This window comes from Zootermopsis nevadensis, unplaced genomic scaffold (assembly GCF_977971745.1).
Source record: "Zootermopsis nevadensis isolate Lab colony 2312 unplaced genomic scaffold, Znev_1.0 Znev_ptg000010l, whole genome shotgun sequence".
Classification (NCBI taxonomy): Eukaryota; Metazoa; Arthropoda; class Insecta; order Blattodea; family Termopsidae; genus Zootermopsis; species Zootermopsis nevadensis.
In genome coordinates this window covers 10,045,223-10,066,156 of record NW_028259142.1, presented here as the reverse complement: position 1 = coordinate 10,066,156, position 20,934 = coordinate 10,045,223, and the positions used below count along the sequence as shown (strand labels likewise).

Genomic DNA, 20,934 nt, shown 5'->3' with positions numbered 1-20,934 from the left:
TTAAATAAAAGTTTTAAAAGCCTTACACCATTAAAAATATAAAGCACTAGATAAACATTGCATGTTGAATGCAACTGATATATTTCAATTTGTATCTTGTCATGACCTGATTTAGAGATACTGTGTTACTGCTGCACTATGTAGACACCATCTTTGTTAAAAGATTCATACTAATATTCCTTAAATAGGGATTCTAGAAGTTATTACATAAGGAAAAATGTCTATTTTCTGAACAGAGTATAAGTTGTTAGTATGATAAATACACTGTTTTGGTACTATAGAATAAGTATATATAATTACAATTACTGCAGCACAAATGGTAGAATTTTAATTACTTGCTATTTGATTCTTTGGGAAGTTTTACCTTACCAGATTTTTTTTATGTTTTTCATTATAACAACTTTTTTCTGAACACTGTAAACTCTCATAATAATGGACTTTACTGTGCTAATTATATCAGAAATGGAATGTAATGGCATGTAATGAAGTAAAATTTTCACAGATAAGACCACAATGTAATCAGAACTACATTGCACACATCTGAAAATGATACATAATAATGTGCAAAGATACAGAAATATTAAAATCACTTAAATTTTAGGCACTATGACAACCTGTCACCTGGCACTTGTGCAGGCCTGGACAAAGGTATAGCTGTTAAAATTAAGTGCAGTGGTGTTGACTCAAGTGTGTGTATATATATGTATTAACAAGTTAAAATCTTATATCATGACTTAACGCTACTGTTTCATTTCATCATGCTATTCAAGGTGTTAAAATATCAAGAATTCTGTGGTATACTTACTTGTGCCTTTCAGTGTAACCCCTGTTGACCTGTGACCACTCCTCTCGCAGTTTATCCACAATGCGTCTCACTTGATCACCCTGTTCTCTTTTTGCCCATCTCATCACACCATCACGGTCATATTCGATTTCATCTACACTAGGTTTTAGGGCACTAAGATTTTCTTTCACTTTCTGCAACCAGATTGAAGGTCAACTACACTTCATTCCATAATTAGATTTAAGAAACAGTAACACTAAAATTCAGTAAACCTCACATCAAAATATCTGATTATTCAAACAAAACCTGGTAGAAGACATACAATGATCCATGTAAAAGGAGAACTGTAACAATGAAAAGCTTAAAAATACCAAAGACAGGAGACTCAGTTACTTGCTTCCTTGACTTCTTAACATGAAACCTACAATAAATCATTGTTAAAGCCAAAAATATATGCACAAAAGCAAAAAATACATTTATTCTGTGTTGATTCATGGAGATGTAAGATACAACAGGGACCACCATCCACATGTCTTCTGCAACCATAAGTAATTAACAGTGCAGCAAACAAACTAATGGAAAACAGAAGAGTCTTAAACAGTATTAAATCAATGTTAGATTAAATTAATGTTAAGTAAACTGAATGGATTCTTGATTTATATAAGAACAATGTGTAAAATTTGTCAAATGGATAATAATTATCATTAATGACTTGGAAAGAATATGGGGGGGTGGGGGTGGAAGCAAATAATTTATATATGTACTTACTATAGAAGGAATTTCCTGCAAGGACCAAGAGAAACGTCAGTGAGGGCAGTGGATCTGCATGCCAAAACTAAAGTTTGGGCCTTCCAAATTTGGCACAGGAATGCTTACCAATTTACTGTGTGTTCAGATACAGACAAAAGCAAGAAACTGCTAGGACTCTGTGGGCCACAGTTGGTGAATGGGAAAATTATGAAAAAAGAGCTATGCAGGCAGTTTTAATGATACAGTAGTATAGATGAGTAGTGATAAAGGCACTCATGTCTCTGTGGGTTTTCACTCTGGTAAGTAAAGCACCTTTCTTTCTGTTTCTTTTATTCAAATTTCCTTATAAAGAGCTTAAAAATGGTAAAATTAATATTTTAGTCACAATATTATGTTGTTAAATTATCTGTTTACACCTGATCTACCTTCTACCTGTGATAGACTAAACAAATAACTGCTAAACCCTGAGACTATACTGGAAATTTCCAATTGCATGCATTTAACAGGGGAAAAGTATGTCATATGTTTCTACACATGGTTGTGACTGAAACAATCATACCTTCAAGCACTCTTCCTGGGCAGGAAAAGACTCATAATCCCATCCAGTAAGTGGAAAGGAATTTAGCTGCCTTGATATAGTTGAAGCAGCTTCTCTGATCTTATTGACCCTTGTCACAAATTCTGCTGCACGATTTCCTCCAATATCCTAACAAACAAAATAAAATTCATATTAGGCAATTGCTTGAGATCCCTAACTAGCTTTTGATTGCAAAATAAAATAAGAAAGATAAATATTTAACCAAGTGGATTGAGAAGATGGCAGTCACTCAGCAGGTCAATAAATTATACACCTTTTACAAGTTGAATCCAATCCATACATACTTACAGCCTATTGCCTGTTCTCCTAAAAGTGTTCTTCCTTCATGTTTCATGACTAAAATTTGGGTGCATTCCCTATCTTCCTCATTTGTGCTACATTTCCTACTAAGCTGGTCCTCAAAATTTTAAGTTTGGATTTCTTTCATAGTATCCCTGAACTGTGCTCGAAGCCAGTCCATGGGTCCATATTCAACATATTTGGACTAGAATTGATGAAAAACCGTATCTCCTGCCAGAAGATATGGTTTATTCAGCATTCAGCCACCTGCCACGGCTTGAAACCTAGGAGTCTTTCATCAACATCAGTCGCCGTGAGAGCTTCACTTTATACATATTTGGACTACCCCACCACACCTGGTGGAACACCCCATCTGCCACCAAGGAACTATATCCTACACAGAAGAATGCTTAAACCTTTCTGATTATGCAATCTATTTTTCCAAAAGACTAACAGTCGATGAATGACAGAAACAATCACTAATTCAACAGCTGTAAAAGAATGTGTTACACTACCCTCTAAGATCAATCTTAAGAATAATATCTGGAGTCAAAACTGGACAAAAACAGTCTAGTCCATGATGATAAAGATGAAGATAATAAAGCATTTAATTATTAGATGCTACACACAGACATTGAAACAAACAAAAAAATTTCTAACAGAATTTGCACAATTAGACACTACATACCACTTTGCTGTCATGAACAATCTTCTCCTTAGAGTCTTTCTGGAAATGTTGAAACTGTCCACATACATCTTGCCATTTTTCATTTATTTTTGTAACTGTACCCTCAGTATCACCACAACCAATTTTCAATCTCTGAAGTTCTGTACATTTCTCATTCAGTCTTGCAATCTCTTTTTCTTTCTTTTCAAACTCCTCCTGGAAAGCCTACAAAATGGCATATGTTGAAGAACAGTGTTGTATGTTGAACTTGGCAAAAAATTACAGTGCTATAAAGAATAGGTACTACCTTCAACTGAACCTCCTCATTATTTGCTTGTTCCAACCTTCTTTTGGCATCCTTTAACCACATCTGTAATTCAGCCACTAACTTGTTGTACTCTTTTAATTCATTCTCACATTGCTGAGCCTCCACTTTCCTTGCCTACAGACAAAAATAAAGAAAAATTAAATACAAATTTTGTTCTAGCATACAAACAGTTTATAATGTAGGGGACTGATGATTCCTGTCTTTGCCCAATGTTCTCCTACTGATTCACTCCTACAAAAAATGTGCCGAGATCAAACAAAATGTGTCCGTGTGCATGTGTGTGAGTATGTATGTATATATTTATTTATGTACATACAGTACACAGAGTGCCTCACCTAACTTTGCAACTTCAAATATTTATCAAATTTTAACACGTACAGGAAAAGGTTTCAAATAAAATGTACACAGTGTCTAATGGGGTATACATTAAGTAGTAAACTATTAATAATGGAAGTGTTGTTAAGATGTTGTGTCATTTTTAAGCCAGAATTACAGCCAGATTTGAGATGAGTTCACACAACAAATTCATGTTTGATGAACCATTACTGATGCCACCACTCAAAGTATGAGACAAATGCATCAATACATGTCTACATTGAAAGTTGTAATGTTCATACAAAATTTACAGTAATAACTATTCAAAATGGTAACTATTGTTATAAATACACTTTCAGATGCATTAAATTAAGAAGGAATTCACAGACAGCAGAGTTTAGAGGTACAGCAGGATATGCTGCAAGAATGTGTTGTTGCTTTCCTTCTGTTGTGGTTTTGGTTATATTGCTGACTCACCTCACACTCTGATTTCACTTCCTGCCACTTCTTTCTTAGTTTGTCCTGTGATGATTCCTTTAGCATTTCAGCTTGAGTTGGATCAGTGGAATGGACGGTCAGGATTAAACCATCTCCTCGACTGATGAGTGTTGCAATATCAGGAGCCAGGAAACTTAATTCATGTTCTAGTACCTTCAAAAAAAAATACAAATACACCATTATATCACACACAAAAAAGAAAACAGAGAAATTATGTTGCTTACTTTCCTTCAAATGCTTCCATCTATATGGTGAGCAAAGCAGGAGACATTACAAATCACACAAATTAGTTATGTATTTCTGTGCAACAATCAGTTTAGATACCAACTGTGTTAAATTTACCACATACAACCTCAATGTTTCACACAGTCACAATACTTGTACTTTCTAGCTTTAAAATAGCATTTGTAGGTATGTTATAATACATTCAAAATCAAATTTTATGTGTCTTATGTCTAGCTACAATTGTGCCCCATGTCATCACAGAATGGTGCATCTTCAGGCTGCAGATGGAAGAGACAGCCTCAAAATATGTAATGTAGCTGAAAAAATACTGAATAAGCTGTTGTGGCCAAATGACAGTTTTCTCATTAAAACTTTCATATCAACAGTACTTCTCTCTCACTAATTTCCTGTTATGAACTACTACAAATCAATTTCACAGTATCCTTCAGCATGAAACAAGCTACAATAGGAAGTAGACACCATGCTTTTCAACAACTATGCTTATAATCACTACAGTTATGATTTCATCACAGTGTCAGTAGTTTGACAATCTGCAATGGATTGTGTGATTCCTTCTCTCCTCCATTAACCCAGTTAACCGACAGCATCCTTCAATACCTCCAACCTCCTTCCTGGATCCTTTTCACTGCCAACTCCCTTTACAGTCACGATCATCACATCCATTCTCTTCATCATCTGCTGTGCTGCTTCTTGAAATGCTGCCATCTCCTTGGCAAGAGGAGTGGACACCATCTCTTTCTGTCCTTTTGAGGTTCGTGGAGTGGGTTGCGGTGGACTTACGGTCACTGATGTATGGACAGGTAATTTGGGGACCTCACTGCTTGTTACAACTGCTCTCTGTGATGTAACAGGATGAGGCTTTTCTCTGTGCTTGCTGACATAAGCTTCCTTTCGTGAAGAAAGTATCGCCTGAGAAATAATAAATATTTCTACAGCAGTGGCATAGTTTCAGTTTAATAAAATTCCAACACTTACATCATGTTAAAACCTCTATATAATATTAAAGAATAACTACAGAATAAACTTTATATACTATAATCAATAAACTGAATGTTTATTTAATTTGTCATTCATCAAAACCAAAAACAGATAAAATATATTCAGACACACTGTGACTCCATATTCCCTTTTATTGCACCCACCTTGTCAAAGTGTTGCATAACTAGGTGACCAAGAGATGGACTTTCATCATCTGAGCTTGAACTGTCTTTCAGTTCAAGAGGAGGTTCACCATCATCAGAAAACTCTATAACATCATCAGTCTCTTTGTCACTCCCATAGAAACTGTTGTAGTCATCATCCAGAACTGAAGAGGTGTCTCTTAACTCTACTGCAGCAGTGTTACAAGAAGGATTTGGGTCACTAAAGTTGCCAATTATTTTGTATGTTTTAGACACTTCAATTTCCTTTTTAAGAATTAATTCTTTTAGATCAGGAGATGTGTTATGTTCAGATCTATGTCCATCTTCTGTAACAGCAAACTGTGAAGATCTACCCACTATTTTCACACCGTTGTCAGCATGTGAAATCTTTCTGTTAGTTGGATCTAGAATTACATATTCAGAATCACGCCATGCAGTTACAGTGGTCTCTTCTGTTTTGTTGACTCTGTCCATCATCTGAAGGCAGAGTGAAGGTAGGTTATCACTTGGGCATATGGCTGGAGTTGGTGGTGGGGTTGGAGTTGCATGCATTTCCACACAATAACCAGGAATGGACACTTTAGGTGGGGAATCATTCAATTTATCAACTGATTCTGTTAGAAGTTGAGTTACACGGAGACATGCAGTTGGATCACTACTAGCAACTGCACTCACCCTGATAATTTCTTCATCTGATAATCGTTGAGATGGTGGTTGCTCAACATTTTCCAGTGATAATCTAGCAATTTTTTTGTTAGAGATAACAGTGTCAAAGTCGTCTTCTTGATGCTCAGTAGCACCTCCCTGAACATCATGCAACTGTAATGTTGACGGCCTCTTCCTTGTGTCTCCTTGGACATTAGTTGATTTAACAGGTGACTCAGAATCGGTCTCTGGTGCAGACTCCTCAGGTTCTGTTTCAGCGTCCTCAACGATTTCCACCATTTCAACAGAATGGGGGCCAAACTCTACCATTGTTTCTATGCTTCTGCTGGGGTATACCACATGCTTAATGGGTTCCAAAGAAGAGACTACTGACTTTAAAATTTCTATTTCCTTTATCTCTACTACTTGGCAAGGATCTGCCTCTTGCTCGGAGCCTACATGCTCCACCTTGGCATTACTGGTCACAAGTGTGTTCGTTGACACTTGAGAGAAGAGTATACTGTCCTTTGCCAAGCAAAATGTATCCATTTCATCAACATCTTGAGAAGCATATGCAGAAGATTCTAATGTTTTCACATTATCCCCTTGGTTTGGATCTGCAATAACTCCAGTTTCAGTTGCATTGCCTACTATGCTATTTTGATCTTTTTCTTCTCGTTTATTTACAGTTATTCCAACTGTTTCAGGTAATTCCACTGTTCTTATTTCATCTGGTACTGCACTCACAAAATATCTATGCTGAGTATCATCATAAATGACAATTTCCGGATATTGCCTTACTTCTGCTGGTGGTTCAGATTCCATTCGATCCTCAGGTTTTTCTGGTGTGTTCCCTACAAGAGGTTTACTTGCTTCTTCACCCTGAATTTTTGTAACTTCATCTCGGTCTAATAAATCTTCAAATACAGGATTCAGGTAGCCCATACATTCCTGTTCTACTGCTTCATGTTCAATAAATATTTTCTGAACACTTTTTTCAGCTTCAAGATTATCATTTTTATGCTGTGTAACCAGACACGACTTTGGTGCAACATGCTCTTGTGGTTCTGTCACAGGTACATGATATTTTTCCTCCGAAACTAGAAATGAAATTTCTTGTGGCTCTCTCCCCCTAGAATCTCCAGATGAGGGTGTAGTTTGCATGTCAGTTGTTAAAGGAATATCACTAGTAGTGGCAGAAGGACTCTTGGTCAATACAGTAACTTTCTGAGCCCAACCCTGTAAAAATAAGGTTCATGCCACTTGTATTTTAATCAGAAAACAATGGACCTTACATTTCTCGCATGAAATAATTTCTATATTACAAAGTCAATGGTTTAGAAAGACATAAGCTCTATGAAAATATTTTGACCAATTTATAAGTTCAACTTTTAAGATAACATAATGAAATTCTAATGAGCTGGAATTATAACATAATAAATTATCAAAATGTTTCTGGGAAGTTTATATGCAATATGCAAGTGTATATGCAATATGGCATGCAGAATGAGACAATTGTGCTCATTCACCATCACCAACCGTGCACTCCAATAGATCTCATCATAGCCATACCAATTAGCAGGTCAAAATTCCTACAAGCAACCGCCATCCAAGGTAACAGTCGGATTTTTAGCGTTATTCACATTCAGTTCATGTGCAACTTTGCAACAAACACAGCAATATGCTCTCTAAACTAGCACACTTATTTTTATTACAAGTAAAATTAACATACTAATGAGAAGCTTGCATGGAGATCAGGGGAGAGAGACCAATTCCAGGTTATTATTTAGCCCTTTTGATCATCAAATAAGAAATTATTATAAATTTACAGTGTAGGGTCTTAAACCTGCAGTCTGAGAGTTAATTCACATCACATATATGTCATTCACCTGCACCATGGCGTAATGCAACACACCCACAACCTCCACGTGACACAAGAAGGCCGAAAATGTTACCACATTGTGCAAAAACCACAAGCAACCAGTTCACCAGTCAACAAGCAAAGTTCTTTAGTTTTGGTGCACAAAGGTAGAAACACACATACTGCTACATACTAAATGCTAAACAAATACACCATAGCCATACACCTAGAATAGTGAGTGCAGTCATAATAAACCTAACTTCACAGTGTTATGTACACAACATACACAGAAGTGTTCAGTTAATGGGATGTCACTAACAGCAGCAATTATATTCAAAATCACAATACAATTAGTTTGGCAATACTTTACAAATGCATAATACAATGCTAATATTGTAACATTATTTTAATTAACACATTATTTTGTTACTAAATAATCATTAAGAGTTGCCAACTGTTGTGCAGATACAACAATCTTTGCATATGATGCAACACTTTACTAATTGAAGGCAAAAATAAACAAACATGTAAATGTCCTACAATCTAACAAATCACACGAGAAGCTGATGACACAATACCTAGTATAACATTAAAATCAGTTATGTTTACACAGTGTGTCAAAACTTCACTTTGTAAAGAACAAAAGCTTTGTATAAAAATAAGATATTAGGATCGGCAGAAGGTAAGGTTTAGCTTCCGATTTGCTTTGTCAGAAAAGCAAGTACTGCACAGGTCTTAGGAACTCAATACAATCTTATTTTGATATTCCATCATATAGCATTATTAGGCAGTTACACTGCAGTCTTGTAATGACTACTGGTTAGGTTTCACCATAAAACTTTTCCTTCAGTTTTAGATAAACCAAATGCACAAAAACAATGATTGTAACATGCAAATAAACACATGCATTTTACATATGTATATTCAGGTCATAAACTTATGGTGGAACTTTCAAGCTTTGCTACAAATGAAAACAAAAACTGTGGAGGCTGAAGTTCATTGAGAATCCTACTGCTCTGAACACATTCACTGTTCCAATCCTTGCCACACCTGACTGAGAATATCAGAAAGTAATCTTCTCAACTGTGTTTCATAATTCTTCACTTCAAATGGAAATATAAAATCACCAAACACTGTTGACGACGTTCAAAATAAGTATTTTCTGAATAGTAGATTAGACAAGGAGATCTAGCATCTTGGGTATTTCTGCATTAGACTTTGGTATCTATGGGACCACTTAAAAGAAGCACAAATAAAATCTTATAAAGTGATGGCAGTGATTAACTTACAGCTGTGTAGACTGGGCAGTTAATCAAATTGGGGGGGGGGGGGGGGGGAAGAATTAGCCAGCTGAAATGAAATTCCTAAGATCAGTGGCAGGATTAACCCTTCTAGATTTTTACAGAAATATATAAATATGGAACTGCTTAAATATCTGTAATCTGAATGAGAAAATAGAAAGCCAGAAGAGAAATTGGTATGGACATACAGTATAAGAATGGATAAAAATGTAATTCCAAAGACTATTAAATTACACACCAGGACACAGAGGAACAGGAAGACAAGAGAAGACAAAGGAAAATAATATATAACGAAGTGATACTGTTAAGTGAAAATCAACAACAATGGACATTTAAAGCAAATTATAAGACAAAGTGAATGTGAACTCCAGATTCTTAACAGACACCAATGATGAGATGTGTGCACAGTAATGAATGAGTCTCACAACCAACTTCACTAAAAACAATGGTAAATTGTAACAGATTATCTTTAATTCTGTGTTTCATTTTCTAGCATTAACTGTTACAAAATAGTACCAAAGCTTAAAAACTACACCATAATTACTATATGTTAAGATCACTTCTGAAATTAAGCATATTATTATAAACAATTTATCTCATTAGTGCTAAAACATATGTAAGGCAGATTTTACAGTCTTTCTAATGAACTTTATATGTAGCAGAATTATGATTAGTCCGTAACAAGATGGGGCACCCCCACATTACCATCATAATATCAGGGCCTATCTTTGCGACACTCTTCCCAACTGATGGAAAAGATATAAACAGTTGAGTCCCCCCCCCCCCCCCCCCACAATTGCCAGATTTAACCCCACCTGACTTTTTCCTGTGGGGTTACTTCATGGATGCAGTGTACAGCACAAAGCCAGTAACACTTCAAGAGTTCTGGCAAGAAACTGAATGGTCTTGCGCAGCTGTCCCAGCAGCAACTTTCATAGCCGTTTATCACGGCTGTCAACTGCACCACAAAGCTAACAGCGGTCATTTTGAATACCTGCACTAGATTCATTAATTCACTAAATACCAATGCTGATGTATGTAATAGTATAGTTCATTAAAATGTATTTATTTTATTTATTAATTCGTGAATCTTTTTTGGGATGCCTGTATTTGATGGATAAATTTTAGAAAAAAATTTCAATTTTATAGAAACCCATTCATTAATACTTGTGTAAAATGAAAGCAAATATTGTATCCCATGCAAATACAGTATTTGCACATGCTTATATTTTACAATTGTATACATTACAACATTTTGCTTTAGCAAATGTTCTTAACATATTTTCACAGTCTTCTTACATTTTTTATAATAGAACTTCACTGTTCTTTGTACATATATATTTCAAAAGAAAGACACACACAAATAAACACCATTATGCACAGAAATGAAACAAAATACAATTAAGAAAAGATATTAGTTGTAAATGAACTGAATATACTTTACATTTCTTTTTTGCATATAGTTTTTACATTCTACAAATACAGATATGCCACATCTGAATACAATATTTGGAAAATCCATATACATGCAACGGAATAAGTGTTAAATCCAGACGTTTGCCTTCTGGGTTGATACAGACACTAGGTCATTGTAGAATCAGTATTGTATTATACTGCAAATATGTTCTGCATTGCACCTTCACAGAGAAGATCAGTTCAAAACAAATTCCTGCTGATGTATACTTCATAACATGCCATGATAAGGATGTGAAATTAAGAATCTACCATATTCAAAGCATATGGTAAAGAATGACTATTTGCAACATCCTTCACATACCTCTAAAAATGTATTCCTAATGGCATAAGTGTCTTATGTTCAATTAGTAAAGAATAAGAATTATTTACTGGCTAGAAATATTTGTAAATGTTACCAGTTATAAGATATGTTTGACAGTGAATGGCACTTTTGAAACTGAGAAACAAAACAGACAATATACAAATAGCTCTTCATAGTCTTTAGTTTACTAAAATAACTTCTCTAAATACTTAAAACTGCTCTATGTGCAGATGTTAGCACCTACATATATAAACAGCTTATTCATGTAAAAAAGTACAGTACTTACACAAATCCTATGCAAAAGCTCTTCCCAACGGTGATTAAGCTGAACTAGTTGTGGTTCTATAATGGCCTTGAGTTCTTGTTGATGCCATTGAACTGTCATTAAGTCCAGGGCTGTGTCTTTCAGGGCATCCACATCACCTTTATGTGCATACATAGAATTCTGCAACACCTGAACATTAATTTTACTTCTGTTTATTGCAGACACAAATCAACTGTTATCAGAGTTAATATACAGTAAAAATATACACTCCATAAAATAATATAATGTTGACAAACATAAATGACAATAAAAATATGACTCCTTCATTTCATTAAATACATGCAATATCAAAAATTGTTTCTGACATAAGTTATAAATCTTAATGAAATATATAAACACTTCATTTAACTGACTTCAGATTTAATGGACAGCATCTGGTGTTGTCAAATTTCTTTAAGGGTGTAAGGCATTAGTGGACATTTTTGGTGTTAATGGACTGCATCCGTTTTAACCGAAAGTGTCCACTAATGACCATTGGATTTTTGGTTTTATCTTAATTATCTCTTTACACTGTAGTGTTTTAATTAATCTAGAGTAATTGTAGGTGCCCATTTTATTTGACAAATCTGTTTAATGGTGTTCCTAAAGGAAATGATCATCTAAGGATCATAAAAGCAACTGTGAAATTTAATGGACAATCAGCATTGCTGCAAATTCTTTCCCCCCTATTAGCCTGTTAAATTTAGGGTTTACTCTGTTTTATGTCACCTTTTATATCCTTTCTACAATGAGTTTCTTCTGACAAATTTGATAAGGTTCAATTTGATGTATGTTAAGGGTACAGTGGACCACACCTGAATGAACTGGACTTTTTCCTACAACTTTAAGAGTCATACAGACTTCCAAAATCAACTAACTAACTAAATGGCTTACAGAATCCAAAGGTTCATCACCGAATTAATTAAAAAGCCCTCCACCAGACCCTGTCCTGGGCAAACAAAGTCCAGTCTCCTTCAACTACTATCTCCCACAGTTCATGCTTGATACTATCCTCCCATCTATGTCTAGGTCTCCCCAGCTGTCTCTTTCCTTCAGGCTTCCTGGACAATACCCGGTGCACACCTCTTGTCCCATCCATGCATGACACAAGCCATATCCATCTCACTCTTCTTGACTTAATCCCCCTGACAATATTCAGGGAGGAGTCAAATTTTTAAGCTCATCATTATGCAGTTTTTCTATTACTCATTCTCTTCTCTCCTAGCCCCAAATATCCTCCTCAACACCCTATTCTCAAACACCTGCAATCTATGTTCCTCCCTCAGAGTGAGCGACCATGTTTCACACCCATACAAAACAACAGGCAGAATTATTGCTTTGTATATTTGAATCTTTAGATTCTTAGAAATCAGATGGGAATACAAAATATTTTTAACTGAGAAGTATCGAGCGTTTCCAGATTTTAGACTCCTCCTAACTACCTCTCGAACTTCATTTTGATTTGTTATTGTTGTTTCCAAATATTTGAACTTTGTCACACTTTCAAAGGATTTATTAGCCACCCTAATAAGATTTTGTCCACCTGTTTGCTGATGGGATAATAACATGTACTTAGTTTTTACTGAATTTACTTCTATACCCACCTTTCTACTAGCTTCTAGTAAAACTTCTGTGTTCCTCTTTATTGTCTTCCAAAATCAATCTTCATGAAAATTCATTTAATCAATTAAATGGAACATATGAATAAACTAACAGGCCCACTTGCCACATTATGCACTGATTTTATGCATTTTGTGTAAAGAGTGCATAACAAATAAAACTGCATTCATTACAGTTGTTTTCCTCAAAATCATCCTATCTCCAAATGCTTAATTCACTTATACACATCATGCACACAATAAATACATTTTTTCATATATTTATATATATTGCATAATTTCAAGCAATCAGATATCAAATAGAAAAGAAAAAAAGAGCAATGGTCAGAATAAGGACTCACAGGGTAAAGGAGAGATGCAAACTTTGCAAATTATCACAATATGCATGAAATGTTATTTTTATAACTTCACTTTCCATATCGACTACGACAAATGCTCACTGTACACAATTAAAAATCTGGAAAGATAAGAACTGCCTGAAGAATCAAACAGCAAGTAATTAACTTTATTTCATGTTACAATTTGTACTGCAATAATTATAAATTTGTATGTGTTCTAGAGTACTAACAATTTACATTTCATTCGCAAAAGACAGACATCTGTGCTTGTGTACTAACTGTGAGAATTCATACTTTAAACAGCACTGATGTAAACCTTGGATCAAACACGACTTCTACATTCTAGTGATACGAAACAAACATGGAATTTAAACACCATGGCAGTAATATATCTCCAATCTAGGACATGACAACATATACATGTAGACATATCAAAAAACAGTTACAAATTAGCAGCATGTTGCTCAATAGCACAGTCTTGTCATGTAATGTTTATCCAGTGCTTTGTGTTTTTAATGGGTCCAAAGCTCTTACAAATGTTATACAAATTAATCTAACAGGTCTGCTCAATCACATTTCAGAAAATTGTTTATTCTACGTGTACTGGTATTTTATACTCACCTTGTATTCTGAAATATGTTTCTCTGAAAGCTGATCTACAGCAAGAGCATCCAGTTCATGGACACTTTTCTCTATCTCATTCAACCATTGATTTATTTCTGCCATTGAACAGTTGACTTGCTCAAGTTTGCTTTTAGCTGCAGTTGCATTCTCCTTAACATGAAAAGCAAAGAAGCAAACATATGATTATCTACAAACTATTTGCTTTTATTTGACTCTGGCCCCTTCTCACTTGAGATATGTACTTACCAGCACGGCAGACACGTTCTTCAACCTTCCATTCAATTTCTCCCATTTCTTCATGCTGTCATTCACCCTTTCTTTTAATACTTCCAAATAAACAGGATCACAGAGGCCAGAAAATATTTTATATGATGATTTTATACTCTCTTTCTTCAGATTCCACTTTGGAATATCCTCCTCTAATATTTTCTGTCAACAAAGGAGAATCACATGAAATTTCAAGCCACAAAAGCTAACAAGAAGTCAAAGGAAATAAAAACCATACCTTCAGATATGCGACTTGTAAATCCAAATTTGTATCAATTCCTCCTGTGGCTTCAAATTCATCTAGCTGGACTTCAACATTGTTAATCCATTCATTCAAAGCTGGAATATCTCTCTGCAAGTTCTGTGACAGTCCTAAAGCTGAGTTTAATGTAACTTTAGCATCTGTTATTTGAGAACCCAGCTAGAAAAATAAACAAAACAATGTGAAAATGATGCTCAACATTACACAAAATCTTCACGAAACACCAGCATAAGAAAATGTCTATAATGAAAATATTCTGTTAAATTGTTCTCTTAGGCTTTGTCCACTGTCCAAACAACAAAATAATAACATTACATTGTTCCAGAACCTGAAATCTGCTTCCATTGCCAGGTAAAAATGGAAGAGGACAGAAACCTTGTATGTTGGGCCCCTGGTTCAGCTAGCCTCCCTACAACAGCAAAATTCCATCCCATAAGATGCTTACTTATGCATATTATTACAACACAAGCTCTTACCTTGTTATACAGTTCCTTCAAAGTGTCAATCCTGGTCGTGAACTTCTGAGGGTCTGGAACAGCTTTATCTTCCACCAGCTTTCGACCTGATTTAATTATGCTCTCCACTTCTCCCTTTATATCAGCAAGTGTGTGATAAAATCTCTGTAAAGTAAAGTTATCATATGACCACTGAAATTAAACACTTGCCTTACAAAGTTTTTCAAATGTCACTTCAGTTCAGTTTTGTTAACTTTAAATGTATAGTAATGCAAGTGAGTCATTCTTAAAACACTTCATGATACATGAAAATCTTCTGCACATGAACTGCTCCATTATTATCCCAAGTTATCTCAGACTCTGCTTAGATGTTTTTTTACATGGCTGGCCTGAATTCTTTACTTCCACCCACTGTGTAAATTGTACGTCTTAATATGAGCCTACAATTTTCACTACATACACAGATATCCCACTTCCAGGCTAACAAACAGAAATGTCTTCCATATCACCACCATAACTTTCACAGTCGCTTTCACGTGCCTTAACCAAAAAATAATATGCACATCATGACTGTGATCACAACTGCTTGCAAAAACAAAAATACATGTATAATATGAAAGATAAGAATACAAGAAATCTGCCAGATGTAGTATATCAGTAAACTACTTATTACTAACTCCATCTAGCATTAAGCAGCTCAAATTATTGCTATGAATGAAATAAAGTTGGGTGGGGTGCAAACCACATCTCACTATAAAAATTAGCATGTCACAAAATGTTAAAAAAACCTCAATGAGGATATGGAACAGCACTAATGGGTTTGTTCTTATCTGTACTTTTCATCACAAGAAAGGAAATTACTCTGAGTTGAGATTTTATGTTCTCACAATGAGTACATGAGCTTGCTACCTTCATCAGCATTGTAATAAGTATGTCATCACCCTGATGCATGCTCCTCTGAAACACTGGTCAATATCTACCGGACAACACATTTGCAACATCTCTGAAGGTCAGCCATCTTCTTGCTCTGAGTTCTTATGGTACTTATACATTCACAAAGAATATATATTCTAAAATATGTGAGAAAAACAAACTGAGAAATGATGGTACTTAAATTAATGTCCCCCTGGCTTCTCTATGAATTTCAACAAACACACTGGTGTATGTAAACTAAGTGCCCTGGATAATCAAGTCCATAATAATATAGATCTGCTCATGATTGTGCTCTGTATCACAATTTTCTGTTTTCATACCGTGCAATGCTTAAGTTGTCCTTCAATCCCTTCTGGATCATCAGATGCAAGTTCCAACAGGCAAGTTGCCTCCTCCACACCTCTCAGTTCTCTCAAAGCTCTTGCAAGCCGGGGCTCTAAGTTCGATGGGGATCGGAATCTCTGGAACTTGAGCTGGACTTCTGAGAAGCGCTTCTGCAAAACATAATAATGCATGCCATTATAACAACCTATCAAGGTTCTCAAATTTGTAAACATGGTTATCCTCTCCTACTGCTGGGTCCTCTCCTCATGCAGAGTAGTGGCAAAATCTCTTAGGAGCTCTGGTGAAGGGTCTGCTGAGGGTGAGGCTAAAACAGGTATCTTGAACCTGACCATCAAGAAGAAGAATCAGGCTGGCTTGCATTATGAAAGGGGCAGAAAGAGGAAAGGTTTCCTTGGTCAATGTGGGATTCAGAGTGAGGATGCAGATACCTTGGATAAAGGGGGGTCAAGAATGTATAATTTGAGGTTTTCAAGGCGGTGAGTATGACGATTTCTGTCTTCTGGATTGTTGCGCTGTGTAGTCTGGTAGATGTTTACCAACGTTTCAGAGGTCATACTCCATTCATGGTCCGGCTCCTATAAACTTATCACCACTCACCCAACTAGCACATTCATCACCCTGATGACAGAGGCAGTATGACCTCTGAAACGTTGGTAAACATCTACCAGGCTACACAGCGCAACAACCCAGAAGACAGAAATCTTCAGGTGTCAATAAGTTTATTCCCTGGTCCCAAACCAGCTATTCAGTCTCACCAAGTGTTGGAAGGCTCATGGTTATAGAGTGGCTGCAAATGAGGCAGCCAAACCTCCTCATTGGAATGCCTCTGGACAAACTATTATATGGACCTACTGGATGTGGAGAGAAATAATGTAGGTTCATAATGGTTGTTAAATGGGCATTATACACTGAGGTGTCACCTATATGTATATTACCGAATTCTCAAAAACTGCCACATGCAAAAGATGTGAACAGGAGGAATCGTCCTACAATATACTCTATCAATGACCAGCACTGGGTCGACAAAGATTAGTGATATTCAGTTCTACATTTCTAGATCCAGCACACATTAGGAGGGTCTCAGTCAATCGTTCCGACAGTATCAGTGTGGTCATGGTTCTTTGAAGGACCCTAACATGATCAAGAGCACACAATGTGTCCAGTAATGATCCACGTGCCTGGGGCAACTTAAGTTATCCCGCCAAGATCAATGCCAATACTAAACACGGCTTACCTGCAGGAGGAGCATTTGTTCCTGCAGTCTGGCAGCTGCTTCATGCTTTCCTGCAGACGTGTATGTCAGCACCTGCTCTTTCATTTCCTTCAGTGTGCTTTCCTGGGTTTCAAATTCTTCAACAAGTCTCTGTACATATCACAGGAAAGCAATATATAACTCTTATAACATATTTACACAAATACATTTCATATATATTGGTACAAATGATGGACTGAACAGTTTATAAGGACACAAGCATCTCTCCTTATGCATAACTCATATTAAGCTTATGTATATAAGAAGTGTATACTTAGGAAACTAAAACTGTCTAAACTGTGAAGTCTGAAGGTTTCTGGTGATGGTGCATTATAATGCGTAAAATTATTTTTTTGGACTTTGTCCTTCGCCTAAATTATACAATAATAAAATCACAACATTTCAGAAACTGGATTCTACTTCCATCTTCAGGCAGAAGGGGGGAAGAGAGCAGAAGCTCTATCTGTTGGGTCCCATGGTCGACCTAGCCTAATAGATAGGGTTCTGTCCTGTAACCACTTTTTTACCTGAAGAAAGCAACAAAATTGAACTTCTGAAACACTGTGATTTTATAATTTAGACAATGGACAAAGTGCAAAAAAAAAATTCCATGCCGGAGTTAAGGTTCTCATGACAGTGAGTATGAAGATGGCTGTCTTCTGGATTGCACTCAGAGGTCCTTGCTGACTCCATCATCAGAGCAATGACTGCCCTGAAACACCAGTAAACTTCTACCAGACTACATGTGCTACAACCCAGAAGACAGCCATCTTCATAATTTTACAGACTGCCTAAAATGTTTAGTTAATAAGCATTTCTTCCAGCAAAGTGCAATCTGACTGTGCATTTTTTGTACTATTCAACAGCCAGCATATGACCAGTCTAAAAGGGCCATGAATATGAAAGGCAAGACAGAGAAGGAAACAACCTCCAAACAACATTCAAACATATATGGATGTTAAAAAACACATAACCAAGTGCAAACCAAAACCAAATAGCAAACAGATATCCAAGAATGGTCCAAGCTAAAACAAGAATTATATAAAAAGGAAAGTAAAGATGTCCCACTAAACGCCATGTAGGTGCTTGCGGGGGAGAGGAGGTATTGCTCCTACTCATTCTTAACCTCAGCACTATGTGGGGGTGAGTGGTTAGCGTCACTCCCCGGCCACACTTCACCCTCGGGAAAGGACCCTGGTACCCACTGGATAGGAGGCCAGGTAAGCCCCAGAGCCAGTATAGACGCAGAGGCTAGAGAAAAAATCCTCTGCCCCCATCGAGGAACAAACCCCGGTCGTCTAGTCCATAGCCAATCACTATACTGACTGAGCTACCCTGTATCTATATATCTAGTGTAATGTAATTTCTCTTACAAAGTTTAAAGGTTGCTGTGTAAGCGAGTGGAAATGTATATGGAGTCTGAAAGACTAAATATAATTAATTCATCAACACAAATTACAGGACAGAATTTAGCAATTAGTAAAACTTTTACTAGTGAATACCATAACATACTGATAAGTGTAAAAGTTTCAGCCTATAGTTAATATCACGGCTGTACACACAGCCACACTGTTCACATTCTTGCAGTTTAACAGCTTTCAGTAGAAGGACAAACATGTTTGGTACTGGTGAACACTTTTAATTACAACTAATACTTTTGCTGCAATGTCAACGACAATTAAAAAAACTGGCACAAGAACAAATATAAATAAAAGCTTTCTTACTCAGACTGGTGAATAAATTGATACATATCAGAGACATGAATACTGAGACCATTCTTCTGATCATGTCGACAAAGTATAGAGTGTGGCAACACACACCTGATCATCATCCGGCAAATCGTCGGCGGTGAGGTCGTTTTCAACACGTGCTGTTAGTAGTGCGTCTACATGAGTTACCCATTCCTGGAACTCTAGGATATGGCTTTCCGACTCCTGAGCCTCCTGGACAGAGTCCTCAAGCAATACGGTACGATCCCTAGCCTACAAAGCAAGATGCAATCAAGCCATGGCCAGTGCACGCCTTTCAAATTCCAATGCAATGCCAAATGTAGCACGACTTTCAATAAAAGATAATCATTACAAGGCACAGTAAGTGTGATCCCAAAATCCTAACAAGCTGTCATTTTATACTAAAACACATAAGCTCCATTAGTCCCTCATGCTATTATCATGAAAGAAAAAAGTAACCATATTTATTCCTCTGTTAATTTAAGAATGCTTTGTCATTTTCGAGGAATACTTATCATAAACTGGCAGGATCATTGTAAATTATAAATTGTAAAGAATACAGCAATACCCAGAGATACTGAGGAAAATAATAAAAACTGAAAAGTTAGGGTAAGCAGTTTGGATCAGATTTGAATCCTAAGACTTTAAGATTCAATGCAAGAGTAACAACCACTTTAGTAATCTCTGATAAAAAAAACCTTTTGCAATTCTTCAGAAAATGTTTCTCTCGCCTAAAATTTGTAGTCTTTATAAATTCAAGTATGCCACACCAACACAGGAAACCCACTAATCCCTTCCTCACTTTATCTATCAAGAAACATTTTTCATCATATTGGTCTTCTTTTTCTTCTTATTATTCTAGCACTGTTTCCATTTTTGCAGGTTTATGTCATCACTTTAATATTTGTAGTAACAGGCACAATAAATCTGTAATTTCAAACTCCCAAACAAAGAAGCAAAAATAATCTAGTCTTATTGCTGGTTTGTCTTAATCTCATGACTCACACAAAATCATGTATCATAAATGATGACTGCTCTCTTGAATTGGGATCACACAGTACTGCTGAATTTAATTAAATGCAAAGAAATCTCACAAGCAAGGAAATATTGTAAATCTAAAGAAAAGAAGAATTAAAAATGTACCCATCTATTCATGTTCAGAACAAGCAAAATCACGTATGACAATGCAAGCTGAACATTCAGGTGTCAAGAGAATGGGCAAAGCAATAAAAAACTATTGTTCAATAATCTTAAAACTTTGCATACCGTGTAGTGTATTAGAATATAAAATAAGCAAACAAACAAACTATAAACACTATAAAACACTATAAAAAAGACACTAGTGTCTTTTTTATAGTGTAATAGTTTGTTTGTTTGCTTATTTTATATTGTTCAATAACATTTCCTCCTCCAGAATAGTAATGGATGTAAGAACCTTGTAAAAAAATTGCAGATATATGTATGTATTGCATGTATACATCAATTCAGAAACTATTGCTTATAAGTAATAGAATCTGAAGGTATGTTAGAATTCTCAAAATGTTAATATAAACATTACATCCATAAGCAGAGTTATTGCAATATTGATTCATGCAGTTACTAACATTATTAAGC

At 35.9% G+C, this 20,934-nt stretch overlaps 1 protein-coding gene across 12 annotated transcripts in view; it reads right to left on the bottom strand.

Annotated features, from left to right (window-relative positions):
* Positions 1-20,934, bottom strand: part of Dys (Dystrophin) — a 609,234-nt gene that overhangs the window by 483,566 nt on the left and 104,734 nt on the right. For 9 of the 12 annotated variants that reach the window (XM_087346495.1, XM_087346492.1, XM_087346499.1 and 6 more), the window contains 15 exons: positions 19,411-19,572; positions 17,573-17,701; positions 16,314-16,487; positions 15,082-15,225; positions 14,582-14,764; positions 14,323-14,505; positions 14,074-14,226; positions 11,478-11,645; positions 5,608-7,491; positions 5,063-5,374; positions 4,199-4,372; positions 3,386-3,520; positions 3,100-3,303; positions 2,094-2,240; positions 806-978 (listed from right to left, as the gene is read on the bottom strand). In XM_087346495.1, the coding sequence (XP_087202621.1) occupies positions 806-978; positions 2,094-2,240; positions 3,100-3,303; positions 3,386-3,520; positions 4,199-4,372; positions 5,063-5,374; positions 5,608-7,491; positions 11,478-11,645; positions 14,074-14,226; positions 14,323-14,505; positions 14,582-14,764; positions 15,082-15,225; positions 16,314-16,487; positions 17,573-17,701; positions 19,411-19,572 (4,325 nt within the window). The remainder of the gene's footprint in view (positions 1-805; positions 979-2,093; positions 2,241-3,099; positions 3,304-3,385; positions 3,521-4,198; positions 4,373-5,062; positions 5,375-5,607; positions 7,492-11,477; positions 11,646-14,073; positions 14,227-14,322; positions 14,506-14,581; positions 14,765-15,081; positions 15,226-16,313; positions 16,488-17,572; positions 17,702-19,410; positions 19,573-20,934) is intronic. The other 3 variants (XM_087346501.1, XM_087346500.1, XM_087346502.1) reach the window with 3 other exon arrangements.